The sequence below is a fragment of the Callorhinus ursinus genome, unplaced genomic scaffold (genome assembly GCF_003265705.2).
Source record: "Callorhinus ursinus isolate GAN/ISIS: 27379988/994484 unplaced genomic scaffold, GSC_fseal_2.0 scaffold37, whole genome shotgun sequence".
Classification (NCBI taxonomy): domain Eukaryota; kingdom Metazoa; phylum Chordata; class Mammalia; order Carnivora; family Otariidae; genus Callorhinus; species Callorhinus ursinus.
Genome location: NW_027397099.1, coordinates 4,973,448 through 4,993,977, shown reverse-complemented (window position 1 = coordinate 4,993,977; position 20,530 = coordinate 4,973,448). Strand labels below are relative to the sequence as shown.

The window sequence follows — 20,530 nt, the reverse complement described above, 5'->3', positions numbered from 1 at the left end:
AAATGTGTAGTTGTGGCAGTTACATGTTCATACATGTTTAGACATCTCATTTGTCTTAACTGGCTGACCTAATCTTCATACCGTTTGATTGTTTAACTGCTGATCCAGTTCTGGCTTTTCTCACTACCTTATCAAGCATCCATCCTGTCTTTTTTTTCTTTTACCCCTGCTCAAAGTTATATGTATTTTTAAAAGCCAGAGTGAAAATGAGGATGGTTTTGAGACTATAAAGGAATTTTTAAAAATTGTAGACATGCCAAGACTGTTTACTTATTTATTTATAAAAGATTTATTTATTTATTTGAGAAAGAGAGAGTGTGTGAGCTGGGGGTGTGGTTAGAGGGAGAGGGAGAGCAAATTCTCAAGCAGACTCCCTGCTGAGTGCAGAGCCCAACGTGGGGCTCAATCCCAGGATCCTGAGATCATGACCTGACCTGAAATCAAGAGTCAGACACTCAACCGACTGAGCCACCCAGGTGCCCCAGATATACCAAGACTTTTTAAAACTAAGAGAAGTTAGAGTACTCAACATACTGGTAAGAGAGAGCCTTAAACTGAGGACCAGGGAACCTGGGTCTTTGTGTGATACTGACCAGGCCGCTTACCTCCACCTGCCTTCTCTTCATCCTAAAAAGAAGCTAGTGAATTTCGGGGTTTTCTAAACTTAATTCTTTTGACTACAGTTGTGCGATATTTTCCTCCCACATTCCCAGTAGTTTACTGGGGTTTGTTTGTTTTTGTTTTTGGAGCCCAATGAGGGGCTTGAACTCATGACCCTGAGATCAGACCTGAGCTGAGATCAGGAGTTGGAGGCTTAACTGACTGAGCCACCTAGGCACATCCAGACTTTACTTTAAAAAAAAACAACAACTTGTTTTATTGTGGTAAAATGAGCATAATGTAAAATTTGCCTTTTTAACCTTTTTTCGTTTAAAGATTTATTTTACTTTTGAGAGAGGGAGAGCGTATGTGTGTGCACATGGGCGCAGGGGGAGGGGCAGAGAAATAGGGAGAAGGAGGAAGCGGACTCTGAGCTGAGCATAGAGCCCTCACGGGCTTTGATCCCACCACCCTGAGATCATGACCTGAGCCAGAACCAACAGTCAGATGCTTAATCAACTGAGCCATCCAGGCACCCCCATTTTAACCATTTTTAAGTACATTTCAGTGGCATTAAGTACGTTCACAGTGTTGTGCAACCATCACCTCTATCCATTTTCAGAACTTTCTCATCACACAGAAACTCTACTGGTTAAACAATAACACCTTATTTCTCCCAACCCCTTGTAATCTTTATTTTACTCTGTCCCTATGAATTTACTGTTCTAGGTACCCCATATAAGTGGAATCATATAATATTTGTCCTTTTGTGTCTAGGTGATTTTACTTACCATAAAATTTTCAAAATTCATCCATATTATACCATTACTAGAATTTCATCGCTTTTTAAGGCTGAGTAATATTTCATTATACATGTATATATACATACACACACAGTGCATTGTGCATATTCATTATCTGTTGATGTACATTTGGGTTTCCATCTTTTGGCTTTTGTGAATAATGCTATGAACATTGGTGTACTCATATCTGAGTCCCTGTGTCCAAATCTTTAGAGAATATATTTTTATTACTATTAATTGAAATTTACTTCTACGTGATCATTTTTGTTGCTTTTCTAATGGGTCTACTTTGTATATTTGAAAGCACTATAACAGTTTGAGGTACATATTGTTAATTTTGTCAGGAGGGGGCACATTATTACCTGTGTGTGAGCTTGCTCCTCTGATGGAATTGTCAGCTTCTAGAGGAAAAAGACCCCATAACTTACCTTTCAGTTCTGGGCATAGGTTTTCCCCTAAGCTCTGTAGATAGAAAACCTCAGGGTATATTTTTCAAACTGGGCCCTGTTTTGCTTAAATGTACCTCCCTAATGATTTAATTTCTCAGCAAGAAGACAGTTTCGTGGTGGGCACAGCCGAGGGGACAGTATTCCATTTTCAGCTGGTCTCTGTGACTTCCAACAGCAGTGAGAAGCAGTGGGTGCGGACAAAGCCATTCCAGCATCATACACATGACGTTCGAGCCGTGGCGCACAGCCCAACAGCACTGATATCTGGAGGTAGGTTGCACTCTCTGCTGGGTTACTTCTTTACCCAGTCCATGCAGGTCTTGTTCTAATTCTGATGCCATCTCTCCCCACCCCCACCCCTCTTGCCCTAGGCACTGACACCCATTTAGTTATCCGACCTCTCATGGAGAAGGTGGAGGTTAAGAATTATGATGCTGCTCTCCGAAAAATCACTTTTCCCCATGTAAGTATCACCCCCTAGCCCCCACTGTCCCTCTATCCTCTAAGACTGAGCACAGCTCACACTTCCTGGGCAAATCTGTAGGACTTGTGTTGTTACCTACTTTCTTCGTTCTTCTTCTGTTTTTGAGGTAAGCCTCTCACAAAGACATTTACAGGGACAAAGAGATTTATGGTAGCACTCCCAGCTCACTTTCTGGGGAAATCATCCCTTTTCCAGATAGTTATGGTTTTTTTTTTTTTTTTAATTTTTTTATTGTTCTGTTAATCACCATACATTATATCATTAGTTTTGGATGTAGTGTTCCATGATTCATTGTTTGTGTATAACACCCAGTGCTCCACGCAGAACGTGCCCTCTTTAATACCCATCACCAGGCTAACCCATCCCCCACCCCCCCCAGAACCCTCAGTTTGTTTTTCAGAGTCCATCGTCTCTCATGGTTCGTCTCCCCCTCTGACTTCCCCCCCTTCATTCTTCCCCTCCTGCTATCTTCTTCTTTTTTTTTTTCTTAACATATATTGCATTATTTGTTTCAGAGGTACAGATATGTGATTGAACAGTCTTGCACAATTCACAGCGCTCACCATAGCACATACTCTCCCCAATGTCTATCACCCAGCCACCCCATGCCTCCCACCCCCCCCCCCAGATAGTTGTGTTTTATGGGGAGTTTGTTTTTAAGACTGGATTCTATTATTCTGGGTGGGGGCAGGAAAATCCAGGCTTCCAGTGTTCTTCCAAGGTAAAAGGACATCTTTCCAAGCTAGAAACTCTTCTCCTCGCTACCTGCTTTTACATTCCATTCAACCAGTAAACCTTACTGAGTCGGCCTCCTCATTGTCTTGTCACTCTAGTCATTTCTTTTTGTCTCCACTGCCATTATCCTAGTTTGAATCAATGTCTTTTCTCGTCTGAATTCGCTTATTAAATTGATCTCCTTTTATTTACATTTGTGTCATTCCAGCCTATTCTCCATTGATCCACTCAAAAAACAACTTTGTTCATCATTCCATGCTTAAAAGCTTTTGGTGGTCCCTGTTGCCTTCAGGACAAAGACCTAATTCCTCAGCATGGCCTGTGAAACCTGTCCTTGGTCTGGCCCTGGTCCTTCAGCATCTTCTCTCACTTCTGTCAAACCCTCGCTGCACCCCATCCCTACCGTCTCCCAGTTCAGTGTGCAGAAAAACCATATTCCCTCTAATGCTCTCTTATTAACTTGGAGCTGTTCTACATGCCATCACTCTGCTTGGAACATCCTGCCCTACCTTTTTTGCCTGACAAGTTTTTACTAATGAGCCTCATCAGGACTCCTGTCTTATCCTCACAAGACTAGATTAGATATCTTTTCTACTTTTTCTCATTACATACTGTGCTTAGCCCTGTTAAAATTCTTAGCACACTTAGTGCAGTTGCCTGTTGAATTCTTGGTCAACCCTTTTAGACTACAAGCTTGAGGCAAGTAGCTATGTTTTTATTTACCATTATGTTCTTAGATCCTAGGACAGCACTGGCATATGGTAGTACTTAGGAAATTTTAATGAAGTACATGGATTTTGACAGTAAAATATGTGCCAGGATGTTGCTACTGTATTGTACTGAAGCAATAGAATACCTTGGCTTATTTATCACTTTTCAATTCTTGGATACAGCGACGTCTCATTTCCTGTTCAAAAAAGAGGCAGCTTCTCCTTTTCCAGTTTGCTCATCACTTGGAACTTTGGCGACTGGGATCTACAGTTGCAACAGGTACAATGGGAGAAAGTCTTTTCTAATAAGAAAACTGGAGAGAGAAGCAAAAAATTAGAATTGCAGTTGAAATTCTGATTGTGGAAAAATGGAAGTAGATTTTCCTGTGCCTTCAAAGCAAAGGAGTTCTTCAGAGTGTTAGAATCGTTATCAGGATACTGGATCATATGTTAAAAGTTGATGATCCTGTAAAGCACACTGCAAAGGTATAGTGGAGGTAAGCGTTGTAGATACACAGTTTACCCTGCCTTGACTGGGATCAGAATAGGCTGCTGAAAATCACAAGATTTAATGCTGGGTAGTGGCAGCCCTGCATGGAAGAGAAGATCACGTGGATCTTACTGGGATGACAGCCTAGTCGCCTTTTGTACGACCTGTTCATGAAGTGTTCGGGCTCTGTTGTTTTATGGTAGATGAGAGGTTTTTACTTTAGGCTCCAAAATGAGCAAATGAACTTGAAGTCGAGGTCCCACAAATCCCACTGGTACCCACCTGTGTGCCTGACTGTAGGTTGTAGCTTCAGAGAATTAATGATATACCATGGGCCATATCCAAGGCATCCAAACAGAAGCTAAGAAAGTGCTCACTGCCTTCTGCCTCATATAAACCCAAACCTGTGGGTTTACTAAGTCAGACATTTTTCTAATTTCCCAGGGGTAGAGATTTCCATTCTACTCAGGAATGACTTCTTAGTAAAAAGAAAAATGTACAAATAATCTTTCTCTGAGTAGGAAAACCTTGGAAATTTCTTGTTCCAGGAAAGAATGGGGATACCCTTCCACTTTCTAAAGACGCAGATCATTTGCTGCACCTCAAGACAAAGGTAAGGAAGTTTAACTGTGTGTTCAGTTTCTGAAATCCAGAACATTTTTCTTATTTTGAATTTTGAGGGTTACTTGGTTGATATCATAAATTCTGTAAAATCTTAAATGATTTAAATGAAGTACTGTGTCAACAGGACTAGGTTTCCTGTGATTATAAGTTAGGCATTCAGAATGTATTGGATGAATGAATACAGGAAATTGTGTTTCTTTCTTTTGGTATTATTATGTAAATAACACATATTTTTATAAAATTAAAATGGTACAGGCAGCTCAGTCAATTAATTTCGGCTCCGGCTCCGGTCATAATGTCAGGGTTGTGAGATAAGGGCTCCATGTCAGGCTCCGTGGTGAGTGTGGAGCCTGCTTAAGATTTTCTCTGTCACTTCCCTCCCCCCACCACCTCCCGCACACACTCTCTCAAAAAAATAAATAAAAGATAATAATAATAAATAAAATGGTATAAAAGTATGCAATGAAAAAAAAGCCTTCTCCTTACCCCAAGTCCTGGTCCCACTCTTCATAGATAAATCACTGCCAACAGTTTCTTGTACAGCTGTCCAGAGAAAATTTCCCCCTGTGTGTGCGTGTGTATATCCTTTCTGCAATGATGAAAATATATAATATGCAAACTGCTTTGTAACTTCCTTTTAAATGTCTTTTTAAATTTTTTTTTTTTAAAGATTTTATTTATTAATTTGACAGAGCGAGAGCAGGAACACAAGCAGGGGGAGTGGGAGATGGAGAAGCAGGCTTCCCGCTGAGCAGGGAGCCTGATGCGGGGCTCAATCCCAGGACCCTGGAATCATGACCTGAGCTGAAGGCAGACGCTTAACGACTGAGCCACCCAGGCGCCCTTTTTAAATTTTTTTAAAGATTTTATTTATTTATTTGAGAGAGAGAGCGAGAGAGCAAGCACGAGGGAGAGGAAGAAACAGACTCCTGGCTGAGCAGAGGGCCAGACGGGGGCTCGATCCCAGGACCCTGGGATTACAACCTGAGCTGAAGGGAAACACTTAACCAGCTGAGCCACCCAGGCACCCTATTTTATTTTATTTTTTAATTTTTTAGTTTTTTTAGTAATCTCTATACCCAACGTGAAGCTTAACCTCACAATTCTGAGGTCAAGAGTCACATATCTTCTGACTGTGCCAGCCAGGTGCCCCTAAATGTCTTTATTTTAATTACACAAATATTTGTGAATACCGTTTTACTGGGAAGAATTCAGACAGTATTTATAGTTTATATTCTTGATGACCTCTTTAATTCTAGTCTGCTCACCTGGAATAATTATTGTTAATTGACTATATCTCCTTCCAAATCTTTTTCTGTGTGACAGAGAGTATGTGTGTGTGTATATACATATGTACATATACTTAGATATTTTGTGAGTTTTTTGAATTATATAAATGTTACATTAAACTTTTCCTTTGTTTTACAAACTCTTTTTATTTACTATTTCTTAGAGATCTTTAAGGCAGGTATCGTAGGCAAAACGCAGAAAATCAGTTTTCCAAGTCACCTGGCCTCCAAAGCTTTACCGCATTAAATGTTTTTCTTCTCAGGTTTCTAAACTTAGGGTTTAGTATGAAGCTATCTTTAAAATACACAAAGGGCTGAGATAAGTTCACAGTATTCATAGAGCTCTGGTCTTGGTTTTGGAAATCAAGCCACACCATGTAGGTGCTGTACCTCTGAAGTAATCATAGTGACACCCAGCATATGAGTGTCAGGATTATGTGTAGGTATTTGTGGTTATGTCCACAGTGGCAGTAGCTTGAGGATTCATGTCACAGTGAACCTTATCATATGAAGCTTTTCTGGTTATTCATCCTTATTCCTAACATTCCCAGGGTCCTGAGAACATTATTTGCAGCTGTATCTCCCCTTGTGGAAGTTGGATAGCCTATTCTACAACTTCTCGGTTTTTCCTTTATCGGTTGAATTATGAACATGACAACATAAGCCTCCAAAGGGTAAGTGATAACCCAATGTCTGGTTGAACAATAAGAAATTTCACAAGTATGTGATTTTTGTGTGAAATGGAATGTACTGGATATGAGTCTTTGCTCAATGAAAAGCTATTTGGAGGCAGCTGTTATAAAACAGTCTTTTATTTCCAGTTTGAAGTGATTATATTTTTGGAGGAGTAGGGAAATGCCAGAGAGTGGCAGTAAAGTTTAGGCTTCTGAAGAGATGAAACGGGGAATGGATAGGTTACAATATACACGCCAGTGTTCTAGGCGCTTGTTCAGTTGGCTCCCTTAGATACAGGAAGCATTAATGTCATTTAAGCCTTGCTATGATTATTTTTGATGGGTTCAAGGTCTCACTTCTCTCTCTTACCGGTTTTTTTCTACTGGTTCACCCCAAGGTTTCCAAAATGCCAGCGTTCCTTCGCTCTGCTCTTCAGATTTTGTTTTCTGAAGATTCAACAAAACTCTTCGTGGCATCAAATCAAGGGTCTCTACATGTCATTCGGCTATTGGAAGGAAGCTTCAAGCACCTGCATACTTTCCAGCCTCAGTCAGGTGGGAACTTGGTAACTGGCCAAGGGGGAGAGTTGTCAGTCTCTGATGTATCTTTTTTTTTTTTTTTTTTTTTTACTTTTAAACCTCATTCATTGTTGGGGTTCCCCAATGCTCTTCTCTACCCTGCAAATACTCACATGTTTGCAATTTAAAGTAGGAGGAGATATCTGGCAAGTGAAAACGCTTGATGAGATCTGAAATGTTCTTACACCTACTCTTTTCTCACTGGGTTTTTAATTCCTTATTTGGGGCCAGAAGTTTCATCACCCTTCTTAGAGTTTTGTTAGCAGAGCAAGAAGAAAGTTAAAATCATCTGTAATCCTGACACCCAGAAATAGCTACCATTAATATTTTTGTGTATCTCTGATATGTGTTTATAAGGTATTTTTTGGACATGTTAATTTTTTCATTGGTTATTTATTTTTTTGAAGATTTTATTTATTTATTTGCACAGGCAGGGGGAGGGAAAAGCAGGCTTCCTGCTGAGCAGGGAGCCCAATGCAGGACTCCATCCCAGGTATCTGGCATCATGACCTGAGCTGAAGGCAGACACTTAACTGACTGAGCCACCCAGGCACCCCTTATTTTATTTATTTATTTATTTATTTATAAATATTTTATTTATTTGAGAGAGAGAGAATGAACAGGGGGAAGGGCAGAGGGAGAAGCAAGGAGCCAGACATGGGGCTCAATCCCAGTACCCTGCGATCATGACCTGAGCTGAGGGCAGACGCTTAACTGACTGAGCCACCCAGGTGCCCCGTATTTTATTTTTTTTTTAAATAAAGATTTATTTTATTATTTCTTAGAGAAGAGAGAGCACAACCAGGAGGGGCAGAAGGAGAGGAAGAGAGAATCTCAAGCCGACTGCGCTGAGTGTAGAGCCCAACGTGGAGTCAATCTCATTACCCTGAGATCATGACCTGAGCCAAAACCAAGAGTTGGAGGCTTAACTGACTGCACCCCCCAACAAGTGCCCCTGATGGTTGGTCTTGGGGGTTTTTTGTTGTGGTAGTTTTTTTGTTTTGTTTTTGAGAGAGAGTACAAGCATGGAGAGGGACAGACTGACTCCCTGCTGAATAAGGAGCCCGACTCGGCTGGGTCCCAGGACTCTGAGATCTTGACCTGAGCCTAAGTCAGATGCTTAATCGAATGAGCCACCCAGGCATGCCCCCCCTTCCCCCACCCCAGTTGTAAAATTAAAAATGAACTTATAGATGCAGTTGCATTACTTGTCATATAAAGTTCATGACCGAATTTCTCATGTTCTTTGAGAGCGTAAGTATGCTGCATGACTCAGTAACTGTGTATAGCTAACTGTTGCTGAGTTCATGGTTGAGAACTTGGTACCCAGTACTTCTCATGGGCTTTTTTGATTCTCCCTTGCCCTGGATTATAGCAACTTCACTGTCATTTAGACTCCATCAGCCTAGAAAATCAACTCTTTTAACTTAAACTCTCACTGTTCCTAAGGTGTTCCAGAAGCATATAAGAAAAGAAACCAACAGGTTAAGAGTTAGACAAAATAAGTGACAATGTGTATTGAGTACCTGTATATGCTTTTATTAAAAAATGTAGGCTCTGGGGGCTCCTGGGTGGCTCAGTTATTAAGCGTCTGCCTTCAGCTCAGGTCATGATCCCAGGGTCCTGGGATCGAGCCCTTCATCGGGCTCCCTGCTCAGCGGGAAGCCTGCTTCTCCATCTCTCACTCCCCCTGGTTGTGTTCCTTCTCTCGCTGTGTCTCTGTCAAATAAATAAATAAAATCTTTAAAAAAAGAAAATATGTAGACTCTATTTTGTATTTAACACCCCTTAAAATTAGGCTCTGCATTACAGATAACACTCTATTTGTTCTTCCTCTCTCATCTCTTGTCCTGTTACAGTCAGGCTGGTTTCTTTTTTTTTTTTTTTTTAGATTTTGTTTATTTATTTGAGAGAGAGAGAATGAGAGCCACAGAGCACGAGAGGGAAGAGGGTCAGAGGGAGAAGCAGACTCCCTGCTGAGCAGGGAGCCCGATGTGGGACTCAATCCCAGGACTCCAGGATCATGACCTGAGCCGAAGGCGGTTGCTTAACCAACTGAGCCACCCAGGCACCCAGGCTGGTTTCTTCACAGCCCCCAAACTTGTGTATTCCAGTCCTTTTCACTTAGCTCACGTTGTTCTCTATCCTTTTCTACCCACCTCACCCATCCTTAAGCACCTGGCCTATGTCTTGTTATAAAGCCTTTTCATTGTTTGGGGGTATTGTGTGCAGCACGTGTTTTGGCATGTAACCTTGCTGTTTGATTTTTAACCCACATGAGTCTTCATTTTGCCAGATTGGTTTAAAATCCTTTGATGACAAAGATGGCCCACATGTACAACAGGTACCCAATAAATTAAGGAGATGCCTCAGGCCTGTTGAACTAGCTGTTTGTCCTTAACTTTGATTAAAAATCATTTGGTAGGAGCACCTGGGTGGTGTAGTTAGTTGAGTGTGTGACTCTTGGCTTCAGCTCAAGATCATGATCCTTAGGGTTGTGGGATTGAGCCCCATGTCAGGCTCCATGGTCAGCGCACACTCTACTTAAGACTTCCTCCCCACGCTGCCCCCCCCCAACCCTGTGCACTTGCTTGCACTGTCCTTCTCAAATAAATAAATCTTAAAAAAAAAAAAAAGGAGTTTGAAACAACTAAAATACTTCGGGTGGCTGCTACCTTGATTCTCCATTCCTGTAGTAGGCAGTATCTCACTCAGGCTTGAGCAAGTGATGCCTTCAGGTTTATCTCTGGCTCCTCTTTACACGAAGGATGACTAATGAAATGAAAATAGAGACTGATGTCTAGAACTTATTTGCAGAACTGTCAAATTATCCAGTCGTGATTTAAAAGTTACTGGGGGACGCCTGGGTGGCTCAGTCAGTTAAGCGTCTGCCTTCGGCTCAGGTCATGATTCCAGGGGGTCCTGGGATCGAGTCCCGCATCAGGCTCCTTGCTCAGTGGAGAACCTGCTTCTCCCTCTCTTTCTACCTGTTACTCTACCTGCATGTGCTCTCTCTCTCTCTGTCAAATAAATAAAATCTTGAAAAAGTAATAATAAAAAAGTAAAAGTCTTGGGCACCTGGGTGGCTCAGCTGGTTAAGCGTCTGCCTTCGGCTCAGGTCATGATCCCAGGGTCCTGGGATCGAGTCCTGCATCGGGCTCCCTGCTAGGCGGGGAGCCTGCTTCTCCCTCTGCCTCTGCCTCTCTCTCTCTCTCTCTCTCTCTCTCTCTGACTCTCATGAATAAATAAATAAAACATTTAAAAAAAAAATGGAAAAAAAAAGTGAAAGTCTTACTGGCTTTTGCCATCATCTCAGGCCAAGGCTGGATGTGGACACAGAATTCAGAGATTTAACTGTTATTCTGTCTGCACAGGGACAGTGGAGTCCATGTGTCTTTTGGCAGTCAGTCCAGATGGGAATTGGCTAGCTGCATCAGGTACCAGTGCTGGAGTCCATGTGTACAACATAAAACATCTAAAGGTGAGCATGGGGTTTAAGTAGTAGGAAATAGGAGGAAGTTAACAGTTACAAGACTCAAGGCAGATTGGTATGACCTGGCAAATTATTACGCTTTTTTCTCTAAATTAAGAATTTTTCCTGTTTTGTTTGGAGCCCAAAAACTGTAATCTGCAACATTAAAATCAGTAGGAACAGTGAAATTTGAAATTAAGGATTTATGGGTGATGAATTCACATCTAGGTTATTTCTATATTATGGGGAGGAAAATTCTAATTTACCCAGGTGAATAGGGGCAGATAGTAACAATTTCCTTCAATAGCTTGCCTTGTAACCTCAAGGTATGTTTAAATTAAACAAGTTTGACAGAGGAATAGGAAAGTACTTTTCACTAATTAGTCTTGATCTTGTCATTCACACATTGAATTACTAATGATCCCTTACAAGTTTTCATCTTCATTATAAAAATCATATAAGTACCCAAAACTTGCAATAAGCATTGAGCTTATTTACATTTAAAAATGAGTTCGCGGGCGCCTGGGTGGCTCAGTTGGTTAGGCAACTGCCTTCGGCTCAGGTTATGATCCTGGAGTCCCAGGATCAAGTCCCGCATCGGGCTCCCTGCTCAGCAGGGAGTCTGCTTCTCCCTCTGACCCTCTTCCCTCTCGTGCTCTCTATCTCTCATTCTCTCTCTCTCAAATAAATAAATAAAATCTTTAAAAAAAAAAATGAGTTCGCTTATTAACTGTATAACTTAATCTTTATGACATTATGGCAGAAGCATGTACTGCTCTTTCAGCCTTGCCTGGCATTTAAGAGTGTCTCTGTGTAGTGGTGCACATGTCTTGGAACTGCATTAGTTTCTTTTAAATCTAGGGTAGAGCTATAGATTCCTTGATCAATGACATATTTATGAGCAATTCATACAGATGTAGGGATAGTAACAAAAGCTTTACTCTAGTTTTTTGCAAATGCTGTCAGTTTTGTAAGCAAAGTGTTTTTGTTTTTAATTAAGGTTTATTGTTTGGGGGTACTACCTGATGTTTTTAGGAACTTCCATAGAACTGTTTAAAAACAGCAGACCTAAACCATCCAGTCTTTCCTGAGAGAAGTTGTATAGAGTTATCTTTTGTGTCTATTATTTGTTCCTAGCTTCACTGCACCGTACCTTCCTATAATTTCCCTGTGACTGCTCTGGCCATTGCCCCCAATACCAACAACCTTGTCATTGCTCATTCTGACCAGCAGGTAAGAGATTCCAGTGCTTTCTAATTCCTTTCTGTTGGATAGTAACTAAGAAGCTAAGATAATGACAATTTTGGAGGAGCTTTTGTTTGTAAATATTGGATGATATGCAGGTAGTTTTCTCCTGTGTGAAGTAAAGTTTCCATGTATAGCCTGGGTATATTATAGGCCAGTAATATCCTTTGGCTTGTTGGGCACAGTGGAATGATGAAGTTCTGAGATTACAGAGTAAAGAGGTACAGGAAGGAGGAGGAATTTTGAAGTATTCATTTTACTGATTGTTTTTAGACTAGAGATGACATGGACCAGGTGTTAGACTGGATATGGGATGGAATAAGATCTTGAGGTTGGAAGTGACTAAAAGATCGTGTAATTTGGGGCACCTGGGTGGCTCAGTCGTTAAGCGTCTGCCTTTGGCTGAAGTCGTGATCCCAGGGTCCTGGGATCGAGCCCCGCATCAGGCTCCCTGCTTCGCGGGAAGCCTGCTTCTCCCTCTCCCACTCCCCTTGCTTGTGGTCCCTCTCTCGCTGTGTCGCTGTCAAATAAATAAGTAAGATCTTTAAAAAAAGAAAAAAGAGGGGCGCCTGGGTGGCTCAGTTGGTTAAGCGACTGCCTTCGGTTCAGGTCATGATCCTGGAGTCCCGGGATCGAGTCCCACATCGGGCTCCCTGCTCAGCGGGGAGTCTGCTTCTCCCTCTGACCCTCCCTCTTCTCGTGCTCTCTATCTCTCATTCTCTCTCTCTCAAATAAATAAATAAAATCTTTAAAAAAAAGAAAAAAGATCATGTAATTTGCCTTCACTTTTACAGATAAGGAAATTAGGCCCTAGTGAAATCTGTTACCTGTAATGGAGGTAACAGTTACCAAAATGAGTGCGTAGCTTAGTGCTTTTTCCATACCAGATTGTAAGAAGATCTTTAAAATATCTGAGTTACAGATACTGTGAAATGGAACACATTGTGTGAAATGACCAATACTTATATATCCTTATCTGTAAAATGGGCATAATACCTTCCTCACTGAGCTGTTGGAAAGATTAAGTGTGATCTGAGAAGCACATTTAAGTAGATTGCTGGGCAAATGATGCTTGCTACTTTGATAAGCAGTTTTTATACTCACATATGCACACACATATATGTTCCATCCAGAAAATGAAATCTGTGATTTTGGTTTCATGGGTTTGTGTCCTTGACCCAAAACTGAAAGATTAGTGAAGCCATATCCTTGTCTTTGTCACACATAATGTCCACCTGATGCCCTTTTCTGGCATTTGGTCCCTTAGGTGCTTCAGTCATTACACCTGGTGGGAAATTTTTTGTACCCGTTAGATTAGCAGAGATCTGTAGAGTTGATAATACGAAATGCTGTGAGGATATAGGGAAATACCACTTGGTACACTGAATAAATTAGTATGACCCCGTTAGAGGACACTTTGAGATACATTAGAAAAAAAATTAAATCCACATAATCTTTGAATCAGACGTTGCAATTTTAAGAGTTCTCCTTGGGTGTTTGGGTGGCACAGTCTGTTAAATGTCCAGTCTCAGGGTCGTGGGATCGAGCCCTGTGTCGGACTCTGTGCTCACTGTGGAGTCGGCTTGGGGTTCTCTCCCACTGCACCTCCTGCTTGTGTGTGCACACATGGTTTTCTCTCTCTCTCTCTTCCCCCTCTCTAAAATAAATAAATAAATCTTTAAGAAGAAAAAGAAGAGTTCTTCCTGTAGATGTAGGAGTGGTGCAGAAAGACAGAGATAATAATCATTGCAGCTTTGTTTGTAGTAATAAAAGATTGGAAATAAGTGTCTGTTAAACTAGGTAAGTGTTACAACTCTTTTAGAATCTGTCTAGCAGGTTTTCCGGTTCTCACTGGAAGACCCCCTAAAAAAAAACAACAAAACAGACTAGATAAGTAAATCATGGTACATCCAAAAAGTGAATGGAATATTATGTGTTCTTTAAGGGGGCAAGAGTGATACATAGCTACAGTTATTGATACTGACTTGGGTCAGTCTCTGTGACACAATGCTAAATAAAAAAATGAAACATGCAGAATAGCATGTATTGTATGCATAAAAGATCTGAAAAGAGGTAAGTAAGAAATAGACTGCTTTTGTCTTGGGGAAGAGAGATGTCAAGATGACAGGGTGACCTTTCACTGTAAACCTTTCTGTGTTAATTTAATTGTTTACGTTCTATGATTTACCTTAAAATTTTTTTACTTAAAAGTAGAAAGCAGGGGCACCTGGGTGGCTCAGTTGTTAGGCGTCTGCCTTCGGCTCGGGTCGTGGTCCCAGGGTCCTGGGATCGAGCCCCACATCGGGCTTCCTGCTCGGCGGGAGGCCTGGTTCTCCCCCTCCCACTCCCCTGCTTGTGTTCCCTCTCTCACTGTATCTCTGTCAAATAAATAAAATCTTTTTTTTTTTTAAAGATTTTATTTATTTATTTGAGAGAGCGAGCACATGAGAGGGGAGAGGGTCAGAGGGAGAAGCAGACTCCCCGCCGAGCAGGGAGCCCGATGCGGGACTCGATCCCGGGACTCCAGGATCATGACCTGAGCCGAAGGCAGTCGCTTAACCGACTGAGCCACCCAGGCGCCCCAAATAAATAAAATCTTAAAAAAAAAAAGTAGAAAGCATAAGGCTGACTATGAAACAGTCGGGGTCTATATAGATATTTTCTGGTAAGGAATAAGAGATACCTTCCAGTTTTTCTGGGTACCAGCCTGCATTTCTTGTGTATCATATCCTTCTTCAGGTATTTGAGTACAGTATCCCAGACAAACAGTATACAGAGTGGAGCCGGACCATCCAAAAGCAGGGCTTTCATTACCTTTGGCTCCAGAGAGATACTCCCATCACACACATCAGTTTTCATCCCAAGAGACCAATGCACATCCTTCTCCATGATGCCTACATGTTCTGCATCATCGACAAGTCATTGGTAAGTTCCTCACCACTACCATTTTGTGCTTACACTGACTTTTCTGTACTTAGGAATTTTCAAGTTCTAAAGCAACAAGTACAAAGAGAAAGGAGGATCAGAATAAAATTTCCTGACCTATTATTGGGAGGAGAGGGATTTTTGTTTTGCAAATTTCCTCATTTTCATTCCTGGGCCCCTGAGGCTCCCAGGGTAGGGGCAGGCCTTTGTGTAGTGGTTTTTGCTGATTGGAGGATTTCTCTGCTTTGCCTGTGAACACACAAACTTAAATAGGAAAGTGATTAGGTCATTAATCAGAAGGTAACCCTCATGGAGAATACCATTGATTTGGCTGAATCACTTTCACCTTTGCACCTTGGGGTGACTAACACAGTTTTATTAAAGGAGACACAGGCTGAGGTTTTAATCACTTTTGCCCCTTGCCTGAAAATGCTGAAACAGTATCTGTAAGCTTGAAGAGTTGGTCTTAATGTCTTGAAAAAAAGTCCAGCCTGGGGCGCCTGGGTGGCTTAGTCTGCTTGTGGCTCAGTCTGTTTTTGGCTCAGCGGGGAGTCTACTTCTGCCCCCCCCCCCCCTCAAATAAATCTTAAAAAAAAAAAAAAGAAAAAAGTCCAGCCAGGAAAATTCCATCTTCATGGCTGTGATTTAGGTGGGATGTGAGCATTTTTTTCAGTTCTAGATTCCAGCCTCTACCAGCTGCTGTTTTGATTCACCCCAATTTCCCTGTCTTCTCTGGGCAGGTAGTTCGTTTCCTAGGAGCAGTATGAGCTGTGGCCATGCCTGTAATGCACTTTGGGCTTAGATTACAACCAACCCCCAGTGCTTTGGTCTATCTGTGAGGGTGGGGGTGGAAGGAACTGAGGGGAGAGCGGCAGATGGCTCTCAAGGAGGTGTGCATGATATGTCACTGGAACTCATCTCGCAGGCCCTGTGTCCTCTGGGCGTGGGAAACAGAGCCGGCTGACAAGTGCCTTCTGCAGGATGAGTGATACAGGAAGGGCCCCTCCCACTCGCTTGCCTCTTTGTAACTCAGCCCAGGGCTGTCCATATTTTTTTGTCAAGCATTGGTGATAAGTCCATCACTTCCTCATGCTGGGCAGAGCTATTTCCCAAGGAAGCCAGAGATGAAATATCACTTGCTTGGCCAGAGGCCATTTTTTGAGGTGTCAGTGAGATCAGTGGGGGTGGTTTGTGTTTCGGTTTTGGCCTGGGGAGAACTTTAGTCACTTGGCCTGTCTGTGATCTGGTTGGGGGAATAGTCTAGAAAGCAGAGCCTGCATGGGCTAAGTTCCTGCACATGCCAGTTTGTTCCTGTCTCACAAAGTATTACTGACAAGACTGGCCAGAAGCCCCAGCTGGGCCCTTTGATCTTGCTGGACTAGAGTACCACGCTGTTTGCTTCATACTCCTATCCTCGACAGTATAGCTGGAAAAGTGGCTACGGCTTTCTTCCTGAAGTAAGGAGAGTCATGTCTAATATGATGGTTGAAAGGTGGTGTTTGCTTGAAAAATCACTATAGTCCTTTGTCCTGGAGAAGCCCAATAAAAATAACGATTTAAACAGTATGTCTTTGTCTTTTTAGCCTCTTCCAAATGACAAAACCTTACTCTACAATCCACTTCCTCCCACGAACGAATCAGATGTTATCAGGAGGCGTACCGCCCATGCCTTTAAAATTTCTAAGATATATAAGGTAAAACATCTTGCATTATATTCTAGATGGTTCCTTGGGATATTATCAAAATGTAACAAGCTCCATAATAGGCAGACAAGAGCACCTTCATTTTATATTCAGAAAACCTGGTTTGGGGAGACAAGTCCCTTTCTGAGGATGTCTGTTCCTTATGTTTGCATTTCATTAGTCTTGCCTAAGTATATTAGAGACATGTACATCATACTTACCCAAAATGAAATACATAGGTAGTGAGAAATTATGTTGGAGCTTGGGTGGTATATGTGTGTCAAAGCTGGCCTTTAAATGTGCCTTCTAATTGGAGAATGTTCCACAAGATACATTTCAAGCAACTGGAAGTCATTGAATTTATTGTGACTTCCCTTTCTGGGCTAAGCTTTTCACTGTATATGAAATAAATATCCATTAAGCTTATGATACTACAGCCATTTGTGCCACCTTGGAAGTGCCATAATCATGCTTTTCAGATTAGAGTTCCTTGGGTGTCCTGGAATATTTGTCAGGGGTCTGTAAGAATTTTATTTTATTTTTTTAAAGAGGGACATCTGTAAATTATTTAAGTATGATTAGTTTCTTCCTGCATTTGTAGCTTGCTGTTTTCCAAGAATTCAGGCTCCAAAGCCATTGATTAACACTGATTCCAAAGAAATTAGAGAACAAATGTTCTGTATAGAAAAACATGAAAAATCTTGTTGAAATCTTTTATTAGTGAATTCAGTTAAAAGTTCCCAACCTTGGGGTGCCTGAATGGCTCAGTTGGAAGAGCATGTGACTCTTGATCTCAGGATTGTGAGTCTGAGCCCCACAATGAGTATAAGGATTTAAAAAAAAAAAAAAACTTTAAAAAGATAAGTTTTGGGGTGCCTGGGTGGCTCAGTCGTAAAGCATCTGCCTTTGGCTCAGGTCATGATCCCGGGGTCCTGGGATGGAGCCCTGCATCGGGCTCCCTGCTCCACGGGAGGCCTGCTTCTCCTTCTCCCACTCCCCCTGCTTGTGTCCCCTCTCGCTATGTCTCTCTCTGTCAAATAAATAAATAAAATCTTTAAATAAATTCATTAATTTAAAAAAGGAAGATAAGTTTCTAACCTTGGGGCACCTGGCTGGCTTAGTCACTAGAGCATATATACGACCCCTGATTTCAAGGTCGTGCATTTGAGCCCCATGTTGGGTGTAGAGTTTTTTTTTTTTTTTTTTTAAGTAAAAAAAAAAAGTGTGGAGCCTGAACTCACAACCCTGAGATAAAGAGTCAGAAGCTTGACCGACTCAGCCACCCAGGCGCCCCAAGATTACTTTAGATAGATAGATAGATAGGGGAGGGATAATAAATAATAAATGAAAAAGAAAAAACCTCCCAACCTGACCAACCATTTTGAGTCCTAGGGAAGGAAGATTGTCAGAAATTTGATCCCGTCAGCCTTGAACTAAGCTGACTGTTGAGCTCTAGTCCGTCTGCTCAGGACTGGCCCTGGAGCCTAACTCCTGGTAGAGTCATTGTCCTCTCTCTACAGCCTCTGCTCTTCATGGATCTTTTGGATGAAAGAACACTGGTTGCAGTAGAACGGCCCCTGGATGACATCATCGCTCAGCTTCCACCACCCATCAAAAAGAAGAAATTTGGGACCTAAAATAGGGCACTCTCTGTGTCCTTCCTTGAACTGTCTGCCCTGTTTGTTTTCACAAATCATGATAATAAAACAAAGTTATTCTTTAGGACTAGTCATTATGAATGTTATCTTACAAAATAATGGACAGTAACTTCCCTTCATTGACTGCAGTGAATGGAAACTCCAAGGTATTTGTAGTTGGGATAATGTTCCAAGCAGGTACAAATTCATCCAACTTTGTCAGGGTCCTGTTGTTTAGACCACAGTCTCAGAGAGGATAAAAGATGGTACTTCTCTTCCCTCACACATGCCCAAGGCTTCAGAGGGCTGATGACCTTCACTGTCTGCCAGCCTCCTGCCTGCAGCCAGTGCAGAGGCCTGGGGACCTGCCCACCACTGCCCTAGAGGGCAGGCGAACTATGCTTGTTCACTCAAGATAGCCTCACTACCAGTGGTGATCATCAGCCTTGTTTCAAGGAAGAATTTTAACTGTAGTGCTCCGTCTCAAAAATTGATGCCTTTGGCCTCTGGCACTCAGCTCTTTATTTTATTTAAAGGAAAAAAAAATCTGGCTTTGGGTTATCAATCTCATTAACCATCTTTCACCTAATAAATATATACAGTAATATATATAACATATATGCTATTATATATATATATATATATATATATGCGCCAGTTTCAAAGATTAAAGAAACATTGGGCAGGGATTTTGTTAACAGTAGGAGTGGAGGATGGAACCAGAAAGCCTGCCATCTATTTCACATTTTCTGTCTTCTACTTGCTTTGACATTGTTATTCCCATGGGTGTTATCAGCTGACTTGTTTTAATGTGATCTTTTAAATTAGAAGGTGAAGAACTCTAGTTAACCTGAACCGAGCAGATCGATTTCTTTCCCATCTCAATGAATGTATTGTGTTGCATGCTTGTGGAAACCCAGTATGTGTCGTTTTGTTTGTTTTTGGGATGCAGAGAAGGATATGTGTTCTGATGACATCATGAGTAAAATGCTGGCAAAAAACGTGTTTTGCTAAGATGAACCCATCCTCCAGTCTGGAAAGGGCAAATAAAAAGTGAGAATTTAAGGTAAATATGTGGGAAGAAAATTAACAGAGAGGTAATAAGAGAGAACCTTATAACATAAAGGACAGCCTGTTTCAGGTTTGCTAAGAGGGAACAGATAAAACAAGGTTTATAGTGGATGCTACTTCTCTGCTTTGCCTGTTAACGTTTCTTTTACAGTAATATGAGTTGTTTATTTTTTAACAAGAAAATCATTTAATAGCATATATATAAGGAATCCACATAGACATGGACATTCCTATAATAGGAGTACTTTAAACAAAGAACTGCAGCTTTTAGGGCCCTCTGTGTAAAATAATTTTCCTTTCTTCTTACTTGAATAAATTTCCTTAGGCATATTTTCCTGGTCTGCATTAGTGTGGACTATTACAACCTTTCAGTAGACTGTAAGATCCTTCCCTTCCTAAGAAATGTTTTAGGTCTTCTTTTGCATGGTTGAAACCAAAAGTTCAAGTTACTGATCTTCATTGCATATGACCAGAGGGAGGCTAGAATGCCTTAAATATTAACTCACTTGCTTTTCACTGTCTGAAGAGCTATAAATTCAGAGTCTTTATTAACTGGATTCTAGTTTAAGACTTGATTTACTTAAACATATTCTGAAACGTTGTGAATTATGGAGGGTGTAATTCTGACCGAAAAGGCTCACAGATCATGAGTGAAGAAGTAAAAGTTTTGAAAGTAGAAAGCATTCCTTTGCAGCATTTCCAGCCAGTGATTTGGATTTCCATAAATGGTATGGGAAGTAAGATCTTTGAGCCTTGAAATTCTTCCTAAGTAGAGGAACTTTGAATACAAATGAAGCAGAAACTGATTGGGGCAAGTTAGAGAACTTGGGGGAAGGGAAGGCAAAGCTGTATTAAATGAGAGGAACACTTCAGTGCATGTGTTCCAGGGTGATTTTACTTTTAGAGATCTGTGTAACTTAGAAGCAGCATGTTTGTGGTCTGGGTATTTTGCAGACTATGGCTCCTACCTGGATTCTACGGAAATATTTTGATCTGAGACTGCCTAGGAAAGGTCTTTTCTGCTAACCTGACTCAAATGCTTTAAAAATTCACTTTTCTCA

At 41.3% G+C, this 20,530-nt stretch overlaps 1 protein-coding gene and 1 non-coding gene across 2 annotated transcripts in view; both read left to right on the top strand.

Moving 5' to 3' along the window:
- UTP4 (UTP4 small subunit processome component) overlaps positions 1-18,483 on the top strand; it is a 35,851-nt gene extending 17,368 nt beyond the window's left edge. Inside the window, exons 7-17 of the mRNA XM_025888972.2 lie at positions 1,951-2,122; positions 2,224-2,315; positions 3,965-4,061; positions 4,820-4,884; positions 6,736-6,858; positions 7,257-7,413; positions 10,812-10,918; positions 12,047-12,142; positions 14,894-15,079; positions 16,663-16,773; positions 18,282-18,483. Coding sequence (XP_025744757.1) covers positions 1,951-2,122; positions 2,224-2,315; positions 3,965-4,061; positions 4,820-4,884; positions 6,736-6,858; positions 7,257-7,413; positions 10,812-10,918; positions 12,047-12,142; positions 14,894-15,079; positions 16,663-16,773; positions 18,282-18,398 — 1,323 coding nt within the window. The 3' untranslated portion in view covers positions 18,399-18,483. The remainder of the gene's footprint in view (positions 1-1,950; positions 2,123-2,223; positions 2,316-3,964; positions 4,062-4,819; positions 4,885-6,735; positions 6,859-7,256; positions 7,414-10,811; positions 10,919-12,046; positions 12,143-14,893; positions 15,080-16,662; positions 16,774-18,281) is intronic.
- On the top strand, positions 13,957-14,018 carry LOC112837022 (U7 small nuclear RNA). The gene has a single exon (XR_003211616.1). It is a non-coding gene; the product is annotated as a U7 small nuclear RNA (small nuclear RNA).
- Positions 18,484-20,530: the final 2,047 nt, after the last annotated feature.